General features: G+C 40.9%; 1 protein-coding gene across 7 annotated transcripts; it reads right to left on the reverse strand.

Moving 5' to 3' along the window:
- Positions 1-320: 320 nt before the first annotated feature.
- On the reverse strand, positions 321-16,149 carry LOC140316796 (myelin basic protein-like). 7 transcript variants are annotated; one of them, XM_072394769.1, is made up of 7 exons: positions 15,918-16,144; positions 7,217-7,321; positions 6,996-7,022; positions 6,440-6,469; positions 5,103-5,174; positions 4,952-4,969; positions 321-1,257 (listed from the first exon to the last, which is right to left on the reverse strand). In XM_072394769.1, exons 1-6 carry the CDS (start codon positions 16,035-16,037, stop codon positions 4,967-4,969), a joined length of 357 nt encoding a protein of 118 aa, XP_072250870.1. In that variant the 5' UTR covers positions 16,038-16,144; the 3' UTR covers positions 321-1,257; positions 4,952-4,966. The 7 variants fall into 7 exon arrangements, with proteins under 7 accessions (XP_072250870.1, XP_072250875.1, XP_072250874.1 ...); XM_072394774.1 differs by lacking the exon at positions 6,440-6,469 and having other exon boundaries at positions 5,103-5,165; positions 15,918-16,147; XM_072394773.1 differs by lacking the exon at positions 6,440-6,469 and having other exon boundaries at positions 15,918-16,147.
- Positions 16,150-16,156: the final 7 nt, after the last annotated feature.

Below are 16,156 nucleotides of genomic sequence, written 5' to 3' on the forward strand. Positions count from 1 at the left end.
CGAAGGTTTTTTGTCGACACAAAACTCGTAACATTCTTAAGAACCACTTAATAGTGTGTCATTACCATTAGTTAAAGAGCACCTTTTTTGAAATAGTGTGTTTTGGTTTTTTTGTCTTTGTCATTTACCAGAAGAAAACAGCACGTTGTTTTTGGTGGTCAGGAGGAAAGGCACTTGTTGAGCGGTGGCGTTTTGTGAACTGAATTTACAGTTTTTCGTGCAGCGCATGCGTTACAAACAAAGGTGACAATGGAGAAACCTACAGCAGACTACACTAAAGCTTTGAGGACAGCTCTGAATCTGCTTCAGATTCACATATCTTTTAATGGAAAACTGCGCTATCAACTACTTTAGTTATACAGGGAAAGATAAATAAGTCATGTCATTATCTAATGGACTGGAAAAGAAACAGTTTTTTTTTTTAGCATAAACTTAACAGCCAATCTTAGGTTCTAAGATGGCGAACATGAATCAACATCACATTCATGACAAGACGCATCACTACAGCTACGACACAAGAGGCGAATAAAAACACTGTGACCAAAATGGCTCTCACAAGAAAGCAAAACATGTTAAATCTTTTCACAAAACAAATGTTTCAAACACAGGCGTATATGTTTGGGGGGGCACAGACAAAAATAAGGCTTGAGGGAGTGACGCAGACAGTGTGACGAGACGGAAAACCTCTCTTTTCTAAGACAGAAGCGACCTGGTCTTCTCACCCAATCAGAAAACGGCATAACGGTCAAGTCAGTTGTACCTGCACCGGCCTTTACCTTCAGCTGCTCCAGGTCGGCCTCAGTTTAGCCAATGTGGGTTAGAAAACTACCAAAGACACTACAGAAACTCAAGCTGTATATAGAGAGAGTCATGGCGGGTGGGGGAGGAGGTCATTCAGGCTGCACATGTGAGCGGCTTCAGGATCAACTTCAGCAATCAGTTCACACTGGCAATGATGACTGCACAGACTAAGCAGGATGCTCGCAGGGGAGGACGGGTGGGGGACAGATTGTGTCGCTAACTATCAGCCAAAGGAGTGTGGGGAGGCAGTAATATAGGAGAGGTGGGATTTAGCTAACATTAGGGTGTTAACAAAGGCAACTGGGAAGGTAAGTGTGACGGGTTGACAAGATTTCCTCCTTATCATCCACTTTTTTTTATTGTCCCCCCTGTGCTCTTCAGTATCTGCCCTCTTGCTGTTGGAAGGGGTTGTAGAGGGGGACTTCAGCGTTTGGCTGGAGAAGCACTCCTGCTTCCCTGTAAAGGAGAAAAGACACATCTTATCAATACGCCTATGAGATAGCTATGTTTCAGCATTAAAAGAAAAAAAAAGGAATATCCCTTTGAAAGACTTTGAAACACAACGCTGGTGTTTTTTCAGAGTCTGGCCCATTGGTCATTTCACACAGTGTGTGAGTCATCCCCAATTTGAATATTAACTGTGGATACTTTGTCACTTCTCTGTTGGTAAGAACAGAGAACATATTAAAGCAGGTTTCACAGTCTCTTTCATCGAGCCAAAGACCTGCACTCACACGCCACCGAATTAGGTACGTTTCGACTTTTCACCGGTCATCTGTTCTTCCTCTGAATAATGGGACCAGGGCTCAACAGTGAACAGTCAGAGCAGTCATTCAATGTGGGAAATAAGCATGTTATCAAATCAAATCAAAGTGCTTTATTAATCCCGCAAGGGGAAATTCTTTTAGTTAGTATAGTTCTGTGCAATTTCCGGGGCTGTGGTGATTAATAGGCATAGATGACTACTAAGAAATTACGTGAACATTTGTGATACTGCGTAAGACACTAAACCAAATTACAACGTAACAAACTTAACAAACTGTTGATTATATGAACGAGTGGACGGATAGTTGGATGACTCAAAAAGAAATGAATGACAAAGAAACCAAAAGTTGATCAATTCTAAACACAGATATGAGAGACATTATGTTTGCCAAAACTGTGTTATGAAATTTGTAAAAATTCAGAGAAATATTTGTATCACAATTTTTTAAATGACATGTCAAGAGAAGACTTCTGCAATATACTTTACTGCTCTTGTTTGATTTCAGTTAACTATGAAATCTTAATTAGGATTACGGATAATTATTCATCGATGAGACGTGGATGGGGGTCATTAAGCAGTGAAAGTGTGTATTAGCTGGCCTGTGCTTCCTATGGCTCATATGCCTAAAAAAAAAAAAAAAAAAAAGGAAGGTACTTTTTGTTTAATTGTAGTCCATAGTGAAAATCAAATTACACTTGGAGCTGTTGAAAATGATGAGAAATCGATGCTAATAACCCATATTGCTTAAGTACATGCAAAAAGCATGACCAGTTTAACGGTATTGATTCAATATTTGATCCCAGGGGGCAATTGTTCATTGGACTGGAACGAAAGGTCTCTTCAAGGCAATCCATTTGCATAATTTGGGGAACAAATCACATCCATACTCATGCCAGATGTCTGCAGATACAAGCTATTATAAAAACAAAAGCAATTATATTCCTCAACAAAAGCTGCAAAATCAATACTGAATTCATTACGGATATTAGCTGTATTGTTCAGACTCTGTCAAAAGAAACGGAGGGGTATGTAGGCCACACCGTGCCGCCATTTTGAGATTCAAAATGATGAAATGAATCTCAAAGAAAGCAAGAAAGTATGTGAAAATGAATTTGAACTATGAATCTCATCATTATTATTGTTTCTAGTGAAATTTGGACACTTTATAATTTTTTTCCAACAGAATACACCACTGTTTGGATCTTACCTGCTGCCTCACAGACCGTTTTTTTAAATCAACCATTTCACCCGTTTTCAACGGGAAAAACCCAGTTTCCCCCTCTAAAGTTCAGTATTTATCACAGAGACGGTGCCGTTTTCTCCCCCGCTCTCTCACACAGACCAACGGGCATGAAACGTGAAAGATTATACAAATGAGACAAATCTTTATGGATTACTTAAGAAGATAATCCATATTGTGAAAAGCTTGTTACTTCTCACTGAATGAGAGCTAAAAAACTGAGCTTTTCTTCCAGTCATTTCAGAGGGACGTCATTATCTGCCTTGAAAAGATTAATATACAGCAGCAGTGCTTAGATTTAAATCTGACACGCAGAGCATGAATGAATAGAAATGGGAAATGGCTGTGTGTTTTTTTTTGTTTGGATTTATGTGCCGTTTATATGGGGAAGAAACAGAAGTGATTGGACAATACCACTGAGTCTAAGCTAATTAGCTAAATCACAGAGATACAAAACAAGCATCCCAGCGGTCCGTCACCATCAGAACTGTTTACTCTTGTAGCTTGGTGACAACCATTTAGGCACTACAAAGAATATGCAGCCCTTGGGAAATTTGAATTTCTCTCCACCTCCAGTAATTGCTAAACTAACTAATCTATGGTACAGTCGGAGTGGCTGGCTGTTGATGAGCTATCAAGAAGGAACTACCAGAGCATGAAAGCTGACACTCCTTTTCATGACATATGAAAATAAATAAGCTTATATAGAGCTTCTCTGTAAAGTGGAAAGCCAAGCAGTTACGACACAGCAGCGTGACGTAAGTGCTGGATAATTTGGAGAAACTGTCTGAATGTTCCAGAGTGAATGGCCTGAAACTTTGAGGGCTTGAAAACTTCAGATCATTCAGTCATTCTAGGATCCATAATTGCTTATCTGCGCTCAAATTTATTCAAAGGTTTTAGTAAATGTTTGTCAGATGCAATTTTATGAAGGTTATTCTCACACGCAAATGAACTAGAAATTCACTGTTGCCATAATTGACAAATTAAACTTAAAGATGTTTCTTTGCTAATGACTGTTGTCTGCAGTTACCTTTACACATTATGCTAACTAGAACACATTATTATTAGCTTATTTTATGGCATAAAACTCAATGTTTAACATTTCTAAACTGCCTTTAAAGATCACATCATAATCTATTTCTGAGTGGATAACATATAATATATATTAGCGCATGTTGGCGACATTGTACATCTATGATTTGAGAAAGAAGACATTTATACATTTTGTCCAGTTATCGTCTTATTGCCTTATTGTTTGGTCTCTGCCAAACTCAATTAAATTTCAACCTTCTTCCCTGTTAACGGGCTGTTTGATAGCTAACTGCTGAGCTAACAGTTAGCTCTGATGTTTGATGCTCAGCCTCTGTCACTGTCTGAGGAGAGCTGTAAACGGCTTATTTGTGGATTTATTAATTGAGAAGGCCAGAAATGTTGCCAATGAATTCAACTGAGCATGTTGTTATTATTTTAAACTGGGGGTAAGAAGACACTAAAGGAAGATTCAGGTTGTGGCTACGTTTTGACTGACAGGTCATTACTGCAGTCAGAGTCTCCCTTTGCTTTTAGCATTACAGCCATTTATATATATATATATTATATATTTCCATCATTGTTCTTAATTTACTGTTCGTGTTGACCAAAGACACAAAATAATCATAACATTGTTTTTGTGGTGGATGATGAATTACTGTCAACTTTTAACACTGAGTGTCCTTGACTGATAACTTTTTTTAGGTTTACTGCAAGTCCAGATTTACACGATGCCAGAGTTTTTGGGTGCCGACTCCCTCAAAGGAGACCTGAAGGAGTCCGCTGGGTGAATGACTAATAATGCAGCATTAAAACACGACATCACACATACGAATGAAAAAATGTGCGCAAGCGGCTTCTTCCTTCTTGGCAGAGCAGGTACGGTGTGTTAGAATCAGGCCCGCTGGGCCCTCATCAGAGCAGATTCTGCCATCTTCAGCAAGATTATATCAGCACTCCCTTAAAGCTTGCAGCAAGCACAGTGTCTGAAAGCCTCTTATTATTCTGCCGCTGTAGTAATGAGATTGTGATGTTTTCCAAGCGTAACAATGTTGAACAAATACGCAGTGAGTTAAATGCAAGTATCCCTCCGTTACATATCAATTACTCACTCTGCCACGATATGATCACTGAGATAGAAAAAAAAAACAGGGGCAAGAAGGTTATTAGGGAAGAAGTTCATTTTCGGTGAGATTCTATTGCCAGGAAAGAGAGGCAGTGCAAAGAAACCATAGGAAAATAACTTTCCCCCCCCTTTTTTACCATTTTGAAGATCCTAGTCAGGGAGCCTTTTCCATCCCCTGCGCTGGCCTTCTTGCTTGACTTCTGTTGGCCCTGGCAGAGGGACAGAACAATTGAAGTACATTAGGAGTCTTTGAGATGTCACTGACCTTTTCTAATGAGAGTCGTGGATTAATTCTAAGTTCCCCCCGCGGTGGTGAAAAATTCAGATTTGCTGCATTGGAGGAAATGATGTCATCTACAGTATATCACCCTGCTCCAGATTATGCTCAGGAGTGATGGAGCTGTGTGCTCTCCAATCACCCCAAAGTTTGGAGGGGGCTGGAGAGAAAACCTACTGCGCTCCCTGATCGCAGCGGAATCCAATTGAAACCCTGATTTTACAGTATAATTGTGTCCCGCTCCTGCAAGGTTTACGAGCGTTTGAATTATGCATGACCGGGAGAGGCCGCAATGCAGCGAATATGCAAAGGAAATGTTTTCTGTTTGCATATCTGGTTGAGAATTTTTAACCACCAACGGCGGTCCTTCTGTTAGATCAGTTGAGTATGAAACCCTCCCCACAATATTTTAGAGCAGTTTATTTATTTGCAAATAAAAACCCAAATGTGGTTTTTTTTTTCTCCATTAATAAGGAACCTCACGACACACATCATTTGCTATTCATAGAGCAAGGTAATCATGTGCACATTTCAGTCAGTCAGCTCAGCTGGGGATTTTAGATCATACTGGGGCAACATAATGTAAGGGATTTTTAAAAAAAAATCTATTCATTGTATTATAAAGGAATGTTGACATAAATTTGATATAACCAAGAGGGAATCTACTGTCAGGCCAAAGAATACTTAGAATGCCCTCTTTTGTTTTTTTTCTCCTCGTGCCATTAACTTTGAACCCCTAATGAAGTTCCTTTTATCTACAAGTCACCCTTCTTCTGCCTCACACACGCATATGAAGATGTTAATTTATGTGCCGATAACACTGAAATGCAGGGCAGCCTCATCCAGCCACAAAAGACCTTTGAGAAAGAAGTACAATGAAGAGGAGAGTAAGGCCATTGTTATCATGAATGTACAATGCATGTGCATGATATGGTGAAGTCAGTCTGCAAAGTCACAAAATGGGCAAGATTTTTTTCGAAATGGACCAAAGTTGAACATGAGAGCTTTATCGCTGGTGTATGAATAAATTATGGAGCCTTAAAGGGGATGATGGAGAGTAAATGTAAGGAGAGTCAAGGGCTTCACGCGCGGAGGCAGTCTGAAAGGGTGACCTCACTTGCTCCGTCAAGTTTAATTAGGCGTGATACCCCCCCCCCTTTTTTTTTTTTCCTTTTTTCCGGTTTTCAAACAACCTACCAGGCCCATCTTAGCTGCTAGTCCTCTCCACTGGGTGTGCAGAGAAACAAGAGACAAGAGATAGAGGATGGGGAGGGGGGGACAAACAGAGAAAGGTGTGTCTTACTCAGTGTAAAGGCAGGATGGGAAGGAGAGGAGGCAGGTGGGAGAGTCCGTCCGGAGGGAGGGGAGGAGTCACGGGGTCACAGGGTGGGCAGGAGCAGAGGAGGAGATCAGGTGGGATGTGGGGCAGATGTGTAAGCAGGAGCAAAGCACATGCTCCCATTGGAAAGAGCACAAATTTAGAGGCAAATACATACCTGTGCACATTTGTTTGCTGTATATTTCCAGACATAATTGATTACGGGTGCTTATGAGTGAGTTTTTTTTGTCATAAAAATGTGCAAATGTCAAGGTAAATGATGTCATCCTGGAGGCGTTCAAACATTGCGATAAACTATGAAAAGCTCAGCTCTGTCTAATACGATGCAGTCTGCCAGAACAATGGAAGGTATTTTCTTAAGCTTTCTTAGGTATTCAACACATCTTGTAACTTCAAATAATGGCGTGCACTCACCCTAGACTTGGGAGGGGCGGGGGACACCTGAAGAAGAGTTATTAAAAGAAGAAGAGGTTTTGACAGAATTAATGAGGTCAGAAGATGTCACGAGAAAGCAAAAGAGAGACAAACGTGGAAGAAGAGCAGACAGAAGCGCCCATGACAATGCTGAGGCACTTTAAAACATCTGAGCTGATCGTAGTGTTTGGGAGGTGTAGCCCAGTGCGAGCATTACTCACGATCGTGCGGAAGAAGTGGACCACGGCGTTCTCTGCTCCGCGCTTACGTGGGGAGGTCGCAGAGGCTTTCTGAGGAGCTGGAGAGAGAGCACCTCTGAAAGAGCCCTGGGAAGACAAGGAAAGTGGCAGTATTCCTACATGTCGTAGGTGCTATAAATGCTCAGGTGCTGTTTGAAAAGAGCTTTGGGATTACGCAAGTCAAGACAGAAAAGTTTGGACGGAGAATCGTGGTGCATGCTGGGGTTACTTACATGAAATATTGAACAGATTCCGACTTAAACTTTAAATCAGTTACTTGATTTAAGTGAATGCTCGTCCAGCCATTAAGTGTTTTCTTCAAATAATGCTGTAATATGCAGCAACTAATAAAAAAAATAGATATAGATAAATATAAAGATATATCTCTTATATATAAGAGAAGATATATTAAATGTTTTGGTAAAGGAACAGTGCTTTTCGCCTGTACAGTTTCCACCAGGCAGGAAGAATGGCTGCTTTAAAAAACTTCATGTTAGGGACACAGCTTACGTGTCTTTCCTTTGGAGTGTGGTCGTTTTCACCTCTGCTTTACACCTTAATACAGCCACTCGCATTAATGTGGGAGCTTCTTTCTTCTTGAAGGTCACGTCGCAGCACCTGATTGGAATATTTGCAGGCCACCGAGTGGCCGTAAACTCTTGTGTCTCCCCACAGATTCGGCCAGGAAGTTCCCTTCTCAGTGTCCTCTGACCTTCATTAGGCTGTTCTCATCAGCTGGTGATAGCAGCAGCTTCGTGACTTTTCCCCAGACATCTCATATTTGACTCCTGTTGGCTTTTTGTTTTTTTCGTATTGGCACTTTATTGCTCGACATTCTGCTTTACATTTGTTTTAGGCTTCTTGTTTTCAGGTGTTGTTCAGTCACAACTTGCCAACCAATGACACTGTTCATTCGTTTGACTCTTGTACTTTCATAGGGGCACATCCTGGCCATATCTGTGGGAGTCATAACAAGTGATGAGGTCCATTTAATGGGCTGATAACGCTGAAAGCCGGTGGCCACGGTCAGAAGTGGCGCTTCAAACAGAAATTCTACATTCACTCTTTCAGCGACATTAACAGCAAACTCATTTTGCGGATGGTGCAAGGTTCACCTCATTAACCTTTCTTAGAAAACCTTTGACCACAACTCATTTAAAATAAATCAAAACGGCACAGATGAGCAGTTGAATCTGTCTGTATGTTCTTGTCAATGGGTTCATCTTAACAAAAAGAACTAATGATCATCAAGCACAAAGCCCGGTCTTCAAAGTCCAACATTATGAAAGGTATATTAGGATGAATGTTTACAGACTGCAAAGCCTGAGTGAAAACATGCCTATTAAAAAAAGAAAAGAAAAGAAATCGTCTGTTAACAGAACAGAAACATAGAGGGGAAACAGAACAATAATTCTATTACAGAAACACCATCAGCAACCTGCAGCCAACAACAGAACAAAGGCAACTACTCATTTCTACCTCCCGAGAGTTCAATCTTCCATCCATCCATTTTCTATACCCACTTAATCCAATTCAGGGTCGCAGGGGGGCTGGAGCCTATCCCAGCTGCCGTTGGGTGGGAGGACGGTTTGCCAGTCCGTCACAGGGCCACACAGAGACAAACAACCATGCACGCTCAAGCTCCTTCCGAGGGACAATTTAGAGACATCAACTAAGCCTAACAGAAGTATCTTTGGATGAGTCTGGAAATAACTCAGAATTAGCGCATACAGGGAGAACAAGCAAACATCACACAGAAGGGCCCCAATCAGGATTTGAAACAGGAACCCTCTTGCTGTGAGGCGACGGTGCTAAGTACCACACCGCTGTGCAACCCATCTTTTAAGATATTTCACCTTATTCTCCGAGCCTAGTAATGGAACAGGAAAATGTGTGTGTTTGTGTGTATGGGGCCGGGGTATTTCTTATGTAGTGGGAACCTACATTTGTTGATGCAGTAATATAAGAAGAACTTCTTGCTTCTACAGTAGAATTACAAAAAGCAAGTCTCTGCAACATATCGATTGATCTTAAGAGACGTGTTGCTGTTAGGGTGAGGCGAGGTTTATGTGTAATGCTTAGGTTCCATGAAAATCATTGTAATGTCCTCTGAAGACATGGATACGGGACTGTGTGTGTTTGTGTGAGGGGGTTATGATTCTCATCCATTACCCTCACCTCTTCCTGACATCAAAGAACTTCACAGGTAACAAAGGGGTGGGGGGGACTTTCAGTGTCATCACCATTACACAACATGATATACTTGCGGTGTCACCCGGCCTACCTTTTATGGGTGTTTTGAAAATGGACCCACCAAAAGAGAAGATAGAAAAACAGAAAGGAAAAAAAACACTCCTACCCTTTTATTACAACTGTTTCAAATATTTCTTTGCCACTGACGTCAGCACAGGTACTCCAGACCCTTATCTGTTCAGTAGAGACCCCGTAATGATGTCTACTTTTGTAAGTGTCGCTGTATATGCTTTTGCATGGCTATCTTTGCAGAGGTGGAAGATGATGGTAAATGGATGCATACATGAAAAGCATTGAAAAAAAGGGCAACTTCAGTGACCACTACTTTGTTTCAAGGGAAAGTGGAGGAGAAAGAAAGAGATGAGAAAGGAAACAGTGGATCAAATAAATCCATAGGAACTGTCCTGATATAGTCTCAATTTCAGCCAGTGGTGCCTTTGATCTGAAGGAGTTTGTATTTCTTCTTTGTTCTCTTCTTCATTTTCCATCTGAGGGCAGGGACTGCAAGATGACAAAAAGTTTTTGTTGGCTTCTGGCATGTTGTTGATTAAGATGGAGCCATTCTGACCGGGTTGGATCACACTGAGGCTTTCTAACAAGCTATTTTGGTGAGTGTTTAAGGTTTTTGTTTTGCTGAACTTGCACAGCTTTCAGGACCTCGAGGAATTTCCACAGGAACTAATAATACACGATTGCTTCGTGATTGAGGAGACTGGGTTCTGATGCAAGTGTGAGCGAGAAAGGGGGGCTCTAAGTCACAAAAAAGAAATCAGTTCAATTCATTCATTTGTGGAGAAGCTCGATTACCCATAAGTCACATCACCTGTTTAAGTGCCAAATAAAAAGAAAAGACTGGAGTTGGCTAATTGTTGATATCATATAAAGGTAAAGTTACTTCAAATTAACAATTTTCAAACTATTATAACTAACCAGTTAGCTGGCTAAGCTAATGTTGGTTTTGCTAGCTTACCTGGGAAGCTAGCTTTTGGTACTAAAATAGTGACATCAGCTGTAACAGATATCTGAGGTGATTGGGTGACAAACACTATTCTTGTAGAGAGCACCGTCTACATGGCGTCATTGCACAGTGTGGAATTTTGTCAGAGCAAGTTAACTTAGCTGACATTCCCTGCACAGGGAGCAGGACGTAGGAAGTAACACTGTGGAAAGGAACACGGTTGAAGAGTAAGTTATTCACCAGATTTTGAAAAAGTGGCTACAGACGGAATCTTTTCTTCTCACACTGAAAGCTGTAACATTACCCCCTAAGTTACTATGCTCAGAATGCTGTTAACAAAGTGTGTATTTTGTGAAATAAGCCTTTTTATATTCAACTACAACAGTGTAAATTTTCCCATTATCACAGTCCTATCACCAAAACGTATTTGGTTAGCTTAGCATAGAGTCCTTAAAACATGTCAAATTATGAGTGTATCTTCTAGTTTTCAGTTTTCTAAGCGGGGCTATAGCTCTGTACATCTTTGAAAAACATTTTTACAAACTCTGTAGAAATAACAGTGGACAAAAACTGACTGAATTGTACCCTTGAGTGACAGATTATCATCTATGTTTCCTGTCAGTACTGAGCAAACACTATTAGCATCTTTAGCATCTAATGGCTTCTTAGTTTTTACTTCTTTTTTTTTTCGTAATCTCGATGTTTAGACTAACAAAAAAAATGACACACCCAAATGATCACATATTGATGTGATGTGAGCTGGTGAGTAGGAAACTTACATTTACATTTGCCTGAAACAAAACTTCAAAGTAATGATAATACTCTCCATCTGCTAGATGTATAAAAAAAAGTAACAGATTACTGACAAATCAGCACAAAATATTTATCATACTTTCAGCTTTTCTGACCGTTGCGTTAATCTTTGCGATCTTTACCTCCATCACACATCGTGTCTTTCAGATGATTATGCAGGAGGAAATGAGGAATCAGGATTCAAAGCATGTGGTATTCCTGCCCCTCAATTTATCCCAAAGTGCTGGTTAATGATCATTAACCATCTCCGCTGAGGTTACAGGTCACTGCCCGACCGGGAGTCTCCTTCAGTATGGATGATACTTAATTATTAATCTCAAGAGCAGAGGAGTTTATGGCCACAAATCTTTATTACAGTGAGTACCAGAAAATAGAGCTTAAGACTTCTAACTAGATTCATTCACTTCACTCTGAACATTTCATATGTTGGTATTTTAGCATTTCAGATATCAGCATGCAGCGCTGCATTGCGGAAGATGAGGCGACATCAGTTCCCGGCCTCTATTCATTGATTCATTCATGCATTTTCTTACAGTTATTTACAGCCTATCTGTGCTCTCATAGTTGGAATTATGGATATTTATCAGAGCTGCTGAACTTCACCCTGAGCACTGAGCAGGATGCTTACCATCCACCACAGCTTAATCCTTTTTTAAGCAGAGGGAAAGAGGAAATAATCGGATTCAACTCGAGGGACTTTTTTTCTTTTTTCTTCCTGTTTGGCTGCACTCTTCAGCAGAGGAAATGTGGGGCCAATCGATTTGGCTGACTAACATAGCAGTTAATCTGCCGGCAGAGCTGCACAAACTTGGCAGTGGCAGCTTGCGGTCCCCCTTGGAAGGGAAAGGCATACTGTGCATTGCAAATACACCAAATAACATGTGAAAAAGAACCTAATGACGCCTTTATCAGAAAGAACAAATGGGGGATATTATTTTTCTTCAGGGACTGAGTAATTTGGATGGAGTATTGATGGTTAGTTATCATATTGGTAAACATTAAAGGCTACAACCCAGGGTTAAATCTGTTAAACTGCCTGCTGGTTGGGTCACTGGTAGCTGTAACCATTCACTAGGAGCACAGGTACTTATTAATGGCAAAATAAATTGCAATTATAGTGTTATATTAGTATAACTCATTTATAGTAATGGACTACAGTATGTTGACCATCTCTCTCCCCAAAACAATTCATACAACCTCTTAGGATATGTTGTATTTTAAGCATTAACTACTTGGTGCATAAAACCCCCAAAATGAGGAAATTGCTTGAACAGGCGAATTCTCAGGTCTCACCGTTTTCCTGCTTCGAGTGGCTGCTGTTAATTCTGCAGTATCAGTCATTTGCAGCGTGCATTTAAATCATATTCAAATGAACGGACGTGCAAAATCCTGTGCAGGGTTTGTTGCTATGAGGCAATCATTCCTTGTGCCGCGGTGCATGACTGTACGCGTTTGCTTTTTGTAATCAGGGCATGCATTAAAACCAGCCTTTTGCGTCTTTAATAAATATTCAAATGGGCTTTCTTTACTTCCCTGAACGTCTGGAACTCAGACTTTAACACAGTTTCGACACCGATCTGGATATTGGACTCTAATCTGAGTCCAAGTAAATTAATTTTGGTTCACATGACTCCAGATAACAAGAGCAATCAACCTGTGCTGATTACAGAATTCGGCCATCTTTTGGTAGAATAACTTTTCGCCCCCTTTTCTGGCAGTTCAAACAAGCCGAGGCAGTCATCCATTACTCAGCTCTATCAGGGTGAAGATAAACAGTAGGTCTGCTTTCCATTAAGCCCTCTCTAATAACTCCTTTTGGTTTGCAGTATGATTGTGTGATTATTGATGTGAGGAATATCAAACTGTTTTTAACCGTTTTATTCTATATTCTCAACAGCAGAGACTGCAGACAGAAACATTTTAAGAGGCTGTTACCAGTTGTTAGCAGGGTCACTTTAAAGCTTTATCGCAAAACAAGACACAGGAAAGCAAGTGCACATTAAAAGAAATCAATAAGAGCGATGGGACTGGTGTTAAAGAGTTTTAATCAAGCAAAAAATTAAAAAAAATAAACTAAAATAAAAGCTTTGAACAGGATCAGATCGGGAACAGGTCACCGGTCACAACAGATACAAACAGTTACACTGCAAAGTCAAAGGCGTTTACAAAACAGCAGGCCGGCACCAATCTGCTGCTGGTTTACATAGACTGAGACTGGGTCAAAGACACGTGAACCTGAGGTGAGCAACCTGATGTGAGAGGAGGTGTCAGACCCCCTCCTCTCTCTCTCACATCCAAGACACTGGGGTTAGAGTACAGTAACACAAGAGTTTGGATTTTCACAGAGAGCTGTTCAGCGAAGAGCCCTGACTCATATACAGTAATCACTCTATGACTAGCTCTGTACACCGCTGAATAATTAGGATGCAAACGAAGAGGGAAAAAAAATTAATTATTTTGTTTCTGTGTCTTAATTGCTGCTCAAACAGCGGCCGCTTATGCGGACTGAATTTCCCCTCAATTAGCAAGTCATTATGCCTGGGATTTGATATCATCACAAACCAATTAGCATTCAAATGCAGATTTTCTGCAGTTGCTTTTGTGTGCCGAGATCAGCGTTTGTCTTTTTTTACGTCATCCGGCGTCTTTTGGAACATCTGTCCAAATGTTTTCTCCACGCCCAGACTGGGGCTCAGATGGGAACTTATGCTAAATCCATCAGACACGAGATATCAAAAAGCACAAGAGATCAGCGTGCACATGGGTCCACACCTGCCAAGCGTGCAGACGATTCGTCCATAATCAAAATTCAGCAAAGAAACACTAACACCATCTCTCTGAGTGAGTCAAAGTGTGTGTTTAGAGCATCTGTAGAAATTCCCTGCGCACTGTCTGGCAGGCATGATCATAAAAATCAAGTTCAAATATATCCGCCCTGATGGAAAGCATAAGTTTTGTGGCAGAAAGTTAGTGCAGGTTGTTTTTCTATTGTTTTTTTTTTTTTTTTTAAATCTATTTTTTGCTAGAGGCAACAGAGGTGGGGCGAACCTGCCGGTTAACTTGAGACTCGTCGTTTGAAGGCAAAACATCGGTGATCGATATCTACTTGTCAACGTCATGCAGTATGTGGCAAAAGCCAAACAAACGAGAAAGAAAAAGAATGCTGCAGCAAATTCATAAGTCACAATTTGTTCTGGTGACCTTTTTCCCTGAATATTTCAAGCAAAACAGCGTCTGATCAGCAGAGCAGGGTAAAGCAGAGACTTTCTCACATAAGTCTGAAATCGTATTTATCCTGAATCGCTCTCATAGTTGGTATAAGGCGTGCTGGGGATGCATATTTTTTCCATGCTGCTCAGTGAATTCTCTGCAAACACCATGGAAACACACCCGCATTTGCGCTCCGCACCCAGAAACACAAGAAGCTTTCTGCTTTGGGCTTCGCTGGATGCAGTAGTGTTGCCAAGACAACCAAAACTTCAGTTCCAATTTGGGGAACTCAATATTTTCATCCAATTTGGTACTTGAAGCTGGAACCTCTATTTCCTACCGCCCCCGTCCGGCCGGTCTGAGCGGACCGGGACTAAATAGCTGTGGCGGCAGTGCCAAGCAGTCCATCATGGCTGGAAGTGGATCCCAGTTTGTCTCAACTGGTGGACCGATCGATGCCAAGAGAACAAATGGAACCGAAGCACAGGCAAACGCAAAGCAGACATTAGAAATAGAAGCTTTTTTCTGTCCCTTTTTCAGTGAGGTTGGCATTTCCACATTAACTGGCATCTTGACAACACTACAGTTCAAAGTAATCAGAAATCAAAGCAGACTGAAATGCCCTTTCTTATAACAAAGGATGTAGACTTTCCCGAAAATAAGCTCATACTCTAATATAACCGTTATTAAAAGTTAAATTATATATATATATTTCTTTGATCATTTATAGCATAATGTGATCACTGAGTTTGAAAGTGACTTAGCAGACTTGTGTACCATAGACAGCAGGGAAGTGCCTCCCAGTGGGTGACTTCTCACAGATGTTTCAGAATCAAAGAGACAAAGAAGCTGCAAAAAAATATTCTGCCTGTATCACATCTTAATGGCGTGGACACGAATTTCTGAGCGTTTAACATCATCAGCATCATTAAGTGAGGTACCTCAAGTGAAACACAGCTGTTCTCCAGTTAGACAAATGCTCAAATAAACACAGCAGTAACGGCGGCAACATGACAAACATTAAAACATCACATCTACTGATATATTAAATTCAACTGAAGAAATGCTACTCATGTCAGTACCATTCAAATTAAAGAGAGAAACTTATCCTTAAATGATTCAAAATCACAGCCTCTTTGGAATAAAAAAAAAAAAAAGAAATTAAAATAAAATAAAACAAACCCCACCCAAAGTTATCATCCAGTGTCCCACCCATCACACAATGGAGAGTTAATGTGAGTCGAAGGACAGTGTCAGGCTTTGGCTGACCATAAAAACCAAAAGTAAAACCAACGCAGCTCTACTTGACAGATGCATTGCGACAAAACCTTACAGTATGTGTTACAGAATCTGGAGTAAAACGTGGTTCTGGGAGCGAATCCGCAGAATGCACCGAGATATTTGAGAAGGGTCGAGTTGTTTCCACCTCGACTCTCCCCGCTTCCTCACCTTGCCCTTCCTTTTCTTGTCCCCTCCAAAGAACTTTCCAATCTGATCCAAGAGCCCGGGGTTCTTCTTCCTCCGACCCAGCCCGAAGGCGGCCTGTGCGGAGCTGCTTGCGGATGCCATGCTTGTGGTAGCAGTTGGTGGTATATTTGTATTTGTCAAAAGTCGGGTTATTTGTCTCTCCTTAAATGAGAGAGCAAAGGAGGAAAAAGAGAAAAGAGAGGAGAGGGAAGGAAAAAAAA

Source organism: Leuresthes tenuis, unplaced genomic scaffold (genome assembly GCF_036924035.1).
Source record: "Leuresthes tenuis unplaced genomic scaffold, fLeuTen1.0.hap1 SCAF_10, whole genome shotgun sequence".
NCBI lineage: Eukaryota > Metazoa > Chordata > Actinopteri > Atheriniformes > Atherinopsidae > Leuresthes > Leuresthes tenuis.